The 9,085-nt window shown below is 37.4% G+C and overlaps 1 protein-coding gene and 1 non-coding gene across 2 annotated transcripts; one reads left to right on the forward strand and one right to left on the reverse strand.

The window, feature by feature from the left end:
- Positions 1–1,614: 1,614 nt before the first annotated feature.
- LOC112528990 lies at positions 1,615–2,073 on the reverse strand. Its single transcript, XM_025140072.1, has one exon. It carries the CDS (start codon positions 2,071–2,073, stop codon positions 1,615–1,617), a length of 459 nt encoding a protein of 152 aa, XP_024995840.1.
- A 1,267-nt stretch (positions 2,074–3,340) lies between these two features.
- LOC112499766 lies at positions 3,341–3,447 on the forward strand. Its single transcript, XR_003067287.1, has one exon. It is a non-coding gene; the product is annotated as a small nucleolar RNA R71 (small nucleolar RNA).
- The last annotated feature ends 5,638 nt before the right edge of the window (positions 3,448–9,085 follow it).

The raw sequence follows: 9,085 nt of genomic DNA on the forward strand, positions 1-9,085 counted from the left end.
TCTTTTTCAGTTGTTGTGTAGTTAATTTGTGCTTCATTCAAAATTTTACTTGCATAATAAGTTGAATGAAACACCTTTTCGTTTCTTTGACCTAAAACAGCACCCACCGCCCAATCACTTGCATCACACATAATATCAAAAAGTTTGTTCCAATTAGGAGCAACAACCACTGGTGCAGTGACTAAAACTTTTTTCAACGTTTTGAATGTATATTTGCATTCGTCATCAAAATCAAATTTTTGGTCATGCTGCAAAAGTAAACATAAGGGTTTTGAGATTTTTGAAAAGTCTTTGATGAACCTTCTGTAAAACCCAGCATGACCAAGAAAGCTTCTTATTCCTTTGACAGTGTTTGGTTCCGATTGTTTTTCAATAACTTCAAGTTTAGCTTTATCTACCTTAACTCCTCTTTTAGAAATTAAGTGCCCCAAAACAATCCCTTCTTTAACCATAAAATGACATTTTTCCCAGTTGAAGACTAAATTAGTTTCTTCACACCTTTCAATACTTCTTTTTAAATTATCTAGACAATTATCAAAAGATGAACCATGCACAGAAAAATCATCCATAAAGATCTCAATAGATATTTCAAGCATGTCTGAAAATATGGACATCATGCATATTTGAAAAGTTGTAGGAGCATTACACATACCAAATGGCATTCTTCTAAAGGCAAAAGTGCCATAAGGATAAGTGAAGGTGGTCTTTTCTTGGTCCTCGGGTGAGATGGATATTTGATTATATCCTGAATATCCATCCAAGAAACAGTAGTACTCTTTTCCGGCTAATCTGTCCAACATTTGATCAATGAAAGGTAGTGGAAAATGGTTCTTTTGGATAGCCTTGTTTAGCCTACGGTAGTCCATGCATATTCTCCATCTGGATACAACTCTAGTTGGGATAAGTTCATTTTTATCATTGGTGATGACTGTGAACCCTCCCTTCTTGGGAACACACTGGACTAGACTAACCCAAGAACTACTGGCTATTGGGAAGATAATTCCTACATCGAACCATTTCAAAATTTCTTTTTTTACTACCTTTTTCATGACAAAGTTCAACCTTCTTTGAAGTTCTGTGGATGTGAAAATTTTATCCTCTAAGACGATCTTGGGTTGACAAATAGAAGGACTAATCTCCTTAAGGTTAGCAATGGTCCATCCTAAGGCCTTTGTGGGCAATTTCTACATGTCCACTAGTATCTTCTCTTGATGCAAGTCTAGGGTAGATGAGATAATGACAGGCAATTTGTCTTCTTCTCCTAGAAAAAGCATATTTCAGATGGGATGGGAATTGTTTTAACTCCAAGTCAGGTGGTGATACAATGGATGGGGCGAAGTCTTTCTATTCATTATTTTTTAGCAGCTCAAATGCTGCAGCATCTACTGGGACAATATTATATCCTATTGCCTCTACTTCCTCAACAGTCTCTTCTTCTAATTCCTCATCACTCTCTTCTTTCAACTTAAGGCTTTCCTGGATTCCTTTCTCATGGCACATTTCCTCTATTTCAGCTATGCTTGAGCACTTCTCCAAGTAATCAGGGTACTTTAAGGAGTTAAAAACATTAAATGTCACTTTTTGGTCTTGAAATCTCATAGTCAGCTATCCTTTCTAGACATCTATCAAAGTTCTTCCGGTGGCTAGAAATGGTCTCCCTGAAATAATTGGAATGTCCTTATCAGCCTCAAAATCTAGTATAATAAAATCTGGAGGAAATATGAACTTATCAACTTGCACTAAAACATCCTCAATCGTTCCCTTAGGGTATGCAATGGATTTGTTTGCCAATTGAAGTGTAACAGTAGTAGGTCTAGCCTTTTCTATGCCTAAGGTATTGAAAACCGATAAAGGCATGAGGTTGATACTTGCACCTAAGTCACATAAGGCATTCCATATTTCCTTCCCACATATTGAACAAGGAATGGTAAAACTTCCTGGATCTTTGAGCTTAGGGGGTAAGCTATTGGTCAATAGTGCACTACATCCTTCGGTAAGAGCTATAGTTTCATATTCAATCAACTTCTTCTTCTTACTTAGGATGTTCTTCAGAAATTTAGCATAACTAGGCATTTGCTCGATTGCCTCAACAAGTGGTATGTTGATGTGCAATTCTTTGAACACATCCAAGAATTTTTTTTAAATGCAATTCCTTTTTATGATTCTTCAACTATTGGGGGTAAGACACATAAGGAGGAACTGGTTTTTATCACATTCTTGCTTGAATGTGTTGAGCAAGATGGGTCTTGAATGCCTTGGGTCTTTGGGGTACACTTTGAGGGTTCAGATGGAGTCTCAACATCAAGCTTAGGGGTCTCTAAAAACTCAGTCCCTTCTGAAAACAGTAAGGGATAGTTTGATCTTGGGGGAACAAAAGTGGTGGTCTCAGATGTTTCTTTCTCTAAAGGTTGGACTGGTTTTTCTTTAGCAAGGACCATTGTTGTAGCATCAGTTTTTGACAAAATTGGTGCACTATCTTTTTGCACTTTTTCTGTCAACTCCTTCCCACTCCTAAGGGTTACTACCTTCACATGTTCCTTTCTTAGATCTCTAAGGACTTCTGTGTTACTAGGCAAGGTACCAAGGGCTCGATTCTTTTGATTGAGTGCAAGTTGACTGACTTGAGTTTCCAGATTCCTAATAGCAGCACTTTATTGATTAATGAGTGTTTGGGTTTGGTTTATGAACCCTTTCATCATAGTCTCCAAAGTGGATGATGATGCTGCCTGTGGAGGAGGCTTGTTCTGAAAAGATGGTTAAGCATTTTGAAAACGTTGTTGGTAATTTTGAGAGTTAGAGCTGTTTGCATGATGTTGTGGTTGGAAATTAGAAGTTCCCTGTTGTTTATAATAGGTGAATTCAAACTGGAACTGTTCCAAGAAAAGTTCGGGTGTTGTCTCCAACTGGCATTATATGTGTTGGAATAGGGATTAGATATGTTATGAACATAATTTAAAAATTCAGAATTAATAGTACAATGTTCATACGAGTGTTCCCTCCACAACAAACACAATGCATTGAGAGGACTGTTGGAACAGGTCTAGTAGCAGCTTGCTGCACTCCTTGACCAAAAGTTATATTTTTAAGCATGTTAGTCATGGAAGTGAGTTGTGCTGTTAATGCAGTGTATACATCTACATCATGAATTCCAATAATCTTCTTTTGTGGTTGAGCACGTGTATCAACCCAATGTCCATTGTTTGTCGAAATCTTTTCTAGGACTTCATATCCATCATTATAGGTACTAGCTGTAAAGACCCCGCATGCAGCCGCATCGAGCATCTGTTTAGCCATGGGACTTAACCTATTGTAGAATGTCTCGAGTTGAATATAGTACGGAATGCCATGGTGTGGGCATTTCCTTAACAACTTTTTAAACCTTTCCCATGCATCAGGAACAACTTCATCGTTCATTTGTTTAAAAAGACAGATTTCACTTCTGGACTTAGCCTTTCTTGTGGGTGGAAAATATTTTTGCAAAAAAATTTCAACCATTTACTCTATGATGGCACAAAACCCGGTGGTAATGAATTAAACCATGCCTTTGCCCGATCCCGTAAAAAAAATGGGAATAAAGTAAGTCTTAAAGCATCGTTAGACACTCCTGGGTTCAAGAAAACATCAGTGATTTCCATGAAAGACTTTAGATTTAGATGTGAGTGAGGGTCTTCCGATGGTAATCTGGCAAATTGTCCATTTGTTTGCAACATGTGAAACATGATCGGTTTTAGTTCGAAATGGAGAACTGTCATTTGTGGCCTAACTATCCCGGAGTTTAATTGCACAAAATCAGGGATATCATAGTCCATGATTCTTCCATTTTTAGAATTTGCTAGATTAATTATGTTTGGAGTTTGCACTCTTGGTTGATCATTATTTTCCAATTTTGTGTCATCATTACCCAAATTATTATCATTGTGTGGGTGTTCTTGTGGAAAGTTCTGAAATGGTGGTATTGGTGCAAAAACAAGCGGTTAATTTTCCAAATGCGGCACATCTGGAATGATTAGGGGAGGTAACGTCATGTTGGGAGGGAGTAGAGCAAAAAATGCTCTGTGTGCCCTCCTTCTTTGGCAGAATGTTTTCTCAATATCGGGATCAAATTCGAGAAACTCGCCGCGGTGTATCCATGGCATAAACCACTTTCAAGATTATTCAAACAATATTTGAAAAATCAAATCTTTTACTTTACTCAAAAGAAAACTTTTCGCTTGCCAATCCCCGGCAACACCACCAAAAACTTGGTAGGTTATATCACACACCTTTAGACAAATGAAGTTAACCAAAAAGCAAGTATACAATATGGCCCAATATCGTTTTTCCATTTAATAAGGTGGTAAAATACCGGTTTATTGTCCACAGAGATTGTAGCAAAAGTCTAATAAGAGGCCAATGAAACAGATGATTTCAGATGATGAAATTGAAGACTTCAATTTGATTCTGAGTTAACAATGATAATATAACATAATATAAATGGTAGCATAGGTGTAAGACTTATGGTGAAATGCAAACACAAATTCCAACAGACAATGCTTTAGGAATGCTACAGCAAACAGTAAACCAAAACTAGTTCCATCGTCTATTTTGAAGATATTTCTCTCAAACTTCGACTTTACACTATATTATAGCTTTCAACCCATATCTCTATGTGATATCCGGACCAGGGATAGTGACAAAATGGTGTCTTCAAAATATATGGATAAACAACTTTCATTGTTAAAAATCACTCTTCCGAGCCGATTCCCATATCATTCAAGTTGGCGTGTATTCTAAATAGTTCATCTCTGAATCTATCGCACTTTGACACTTTTAAAGAGTGACCAACCTATCGGGAGTTAGGTTTGAAAGACATAAATGACAAGTCTCCTTGTCTTTAACTTTTTCAAGTTTACCTCTCATATCATTCAAGCTGACGTGCATTCAATGGCTTATCTCTAAGACCATGGCACTTTAACACTTTCAAAGTGATCAAATCGTCAAGAAGTGTAGTTGGTTTTTATAAAACTTGAATGAAATAGTGGAACATTGTTATTACGAAACTACATCCACTTTCATTTGGTTTAACATTTCACCCTTTATCATACACCCAAGCTAACTAAATTAGCTACTCATTACAAAAAATAAATGACATGAAATATAAAGAACAGAAAGTAAAGACATAAATATAAATGATGGAAAGTAAATGACCGAATATAAAGAGCAGAAATTAAATGACAAGAAAAATAAATAAAGTAAGAACAATGTTGCAACAACTCATAATAAAGAACAATATTTAAAGAAAATTCAAGAACTAACTTGCATATGCATAAGAGTTACAGATCTAAATGTTAAGTATCTGTGAGATGGTTCAAAGGAAACAACCAAGGTCCGTATTTATACAAAAAACCTAAAGGACTAGACAAAAGTATTGGAAACCAACATGTTTCAAAAAGGAGAGACAAAGTTAAAAAGATAAACAAAAGCAACCACCAAAAACCCCTTCTCCAGCTGTGATGGTTATTATCCAAAAGATCAGCAGAATTTTGTCTTCACTCCAATACGGCAGCTGAATCATTAAGCACTTCTTGAAAAGGGTCGCTTTATAACAGATCAATGTTGCTGGAATGCTGCAGCATTGGGCACCGTGTTTCCAAGTTAAGATTACATCTACTCAAATGTTGTCAAGGTAAGTTAATCACCCAATTTAGCTCCAAGTATAACAAACAAAAAATAAAGTAATAAAAATGACTCAAGATTGGGATAAAAGAAAATAAACTACATAATAAGTAAAGAAATAGGTACTCTATGCATTGAATAATCAATTCTTATCACACCCCTTCCCCTGATGAGGCATCTTTTCGGGAGTAGAGTGTCGAAGGATGGAAGAAGGGCCACCTTTTTGGTAGAAACCTCCCAGGATCCCTCTTATGCTATGATTGTTGGATGTAGAAGTAGCATTGGGAGATCATACGATTCAACAACGGAGGTATGTTGGTTATATTGTTACTATTTTCTCATTACTTTCATTGTGAACAAATTACTGATTTTGTTGAATATTGAGTATTTACAGGTAGCAAAGTTGAGGGAGAAGTTGGCAAGGGTAGAGGAGGAGGCATAGTTTCAGAAGAAACGCCATCAGGCTAAGATGGAGGACAAACAAAAGAGTAAGGTAGATTTAGTCGAACAGGTCGGCTTATAGGATCATTTTGTTGCGTTTATACAGTAGTCAGGATATGTTTTCCCCCCTCCCCCACCTCCTGGTAGTTAGATTAGCGATGGATAAAAGTCCCTCGCTAATCCATCGCTGAAAGTTTCCGTCGCTGATCCGTCGCTGAAGGTTTCCCTCACTAATATGTCGTTGAAAGTATTCATCGCTAATCCATCGTTAAAAATTCCATCGCTAATCCATCGTTGGAAGTTTCCATTGTTGATCTGTCATTGAAAGTTTCTCTCACTAATCTTTTGCTGAAAGTTTCCCTCTCTGATCCATCGCTGATAGCATTACCTACAGCTTTTAATTGATGGAAGATTAGCGATGGATGAGACCTTTAGCGACGGATTTGCGAGGGTTTTTCCGTTGCTGATACTCTTCATTTTGTAGTGATTGTTTCTTTGATCACCAAGAAATTGATTCCCCTCCTAGTGATATATAGTAACCAGTTTAAGATCACATCTTCAGAGAACGACCACCACAACTTGCATCACAATAGGCTTAGAGCAATAAATCTCCATGAGATGGGAGGAAAATCCCTTGTTCAGCAGTAGACTTGAGAAAGCATAAAATGTGCATGGCTGCGTCCATGTGAGTGCATCGAGGTGTTGTGATGAATTGGCTTAAAAGATCCACAACAAGCTGAATGTCTGGTCACGTGAAAGTTAAGTAAAGTAGACGTCCAATTAACCTTCGTTACTGAAATGCATCAACATATGGACTGGAATCTTCAGTTCTAAGGCACAAGTTTTTCTCCTTAGGAAAATCACTAGGTCGACTTCCTTGTAAACCACTTTCTTGTAATATGTCAAGCATATACTTTCATTGACTTAACACAATTCTTTCTTGGGACCTTGCAACTTTAATGTCCTAGAAATATTTGAGAGGTTCGAGATCCTTAATCCTGAACTTTCCATCCAAGTATGCTTTCACATTGGCAATCTTTTGTTCATCGTTCCCGACCAATATGACATCATCAACATAGAAGAGAGCGGCAACATAAATCCCACTCATGAAAAATATAAACAAGGAGTGATCTGCCCGTGATTGTCTAAAACCAATGTCAAGTAATGGTCGAATAAATTTGTGATATCAATTTCTGGATGCTTAGCGTAGACCATAAAGTGACTTGTGTAATTTGCAAACAAGCATTTCTCCACTTCTTACAAATTTCTGTCGAATCTTCATATACACATCTTTTACTAGGTCTCTATGGAAGAAAACGTTGTTCACATCAAGTTGATGTATAACCCAGTTCCTTTTTGCTTATACAGCCACGATACTACACATTGTTACCAATTTAGCAACCGGTGCAAAGATGTAATGAGAATCTATCCCTTCGATTTGTGTAAAACCTTTAATAACAAGGCACGCCTTGTAACGCTCAATTTCTTTATTTGGTTTATATTTGATTTTGTAAACATACTTAAAGTCAATGGCCCTTTTTCCTAGTGGCAATGGTTCAAGAGCCCACATCTTACTTTCTTCCAAAGCTTGTATTTCTCTTTTCATCGTCTCTCGCCATCGATCATTCTAGACAACCTGATCATAATACTTAATCTTATCGTGAGAAGTGATGGCCGCAAGATAAGCTTTGTGAGTGGAAGAGAACTTGTTATAAGAAACAAAATTAGATATAGGATATATCATCGAGGTTCCCAAAGTGGTGGTGGGTTGCGAATGGTCTATGGACTATGATATTTCAGTAACATACGACTCCAAACGTGTGGGTTGTCTTTTTGTTCGATCACTTTTGTGCATATTTTCATTTTCTGATTCACCGGTACTTCATGAAGCATTTGGTGCCATTTCTGATTTCAAATCAACCTCGGTATCTCGTTGCGATGAGTCATGCTCGTACAAATGGTCTTGGGGTGATGCTTCATGGTGGACTACATCAGCAGGTGGATTGCCATTTTCATGTCCAATGAAATATTCTTCCCTTTCCTTTGCCCTTTGAGTATCCAATTCAAGAATCTTTGATTGTGGATTTGTGTCTTTAGAGGAAAATATTCTCAATAAATTTAACATCTCGTGAGGTATACGTTTTCCTGGTTTCAAGGTCAAAAACACGATATCCTTTTCGTGCATGTGGGTAACCTACAAAAACATATGGACGACCCCATACACCAAATTTGTCACCCCCTTTTTGTTATATATCTTTAACGTAAAGAAAACACCCAAAAATACGAAGATGATCATATGAAGGTCTTTTATTGAATAAAATCTCAGAAGGTGTTTTATTTTTCAAAACCTTGGTTGGCAACCGATTTATTATGTATGTGGAGGTTAAAATACAATTCCGCCAAAATTCTATCGGTGATCCCGCCTCAAACTTTAAGCCCTAGCCACCTCCAAAATATGTCTGTGTTTTCTCTCGACTACCCCATTTTGTTGTGGGGTATCAGTGCAGGATGTCTATAATAAAATGTCGTTTTCAATGTAGTAATTTAACATTTGTCGAGACTGGAATTTGACGCCATTATCACTCCTTACTCTTTTAACCTTTTTTCCAAATTGAGTGTGCACCATATTGAAAAACATGGTGTTAGCTTTATTCTGAAGCTAATGAAAACCTTGAAAAAGTTTTATTAAGCAATCGGGTGCTAGAAGATGAACTAAAGAAGGTTCTGCGACAAAACGTCTAAAGTCTAGAAGACAAGCCTCTGCACTAAAGAGTCACGGACAACCAGAGCTTCCTTCAGAGACTACAGAGCTTCTGTGAAGACCAGAGCCTCTGCAAGGTTCTGTGAGGACCAGAGTTCTTGGACTATAAGTCCTTTGGACCAAAGCTCCTCTGATAAGACCAGAGCTTCTGTGCGTGCTGACAGAGCCTCTGGTGATGCTAACAGAGCCTCTGTCTGTTTTGACAAGAGACTCTCTGGCTGTGCCGTC

This window comes from Cynara cardunculus, assembly GCF_001531365.2.
Source record: "Cynara cardunculus var. scolymus isolate 2C chromosome LG 16, CcrdV1, whole genome shotgun sequence".
NCBI lineage: Eukaryota > Viridiplantae > Streptophyta > Magnoliopsida > Asterales > Asteraceae > Cynara > Cynara cardunculus.

What these genes read in the sequence shown, in the direction of transcription:
- LOC112528990 (XM_025140072.1), bottom strand. Translation starts at nt 2,073, where the DNA reads ATGCCTAGTTATGCTAAATTTCTGAAGAACATCCTAAGTAAGAAGAAG.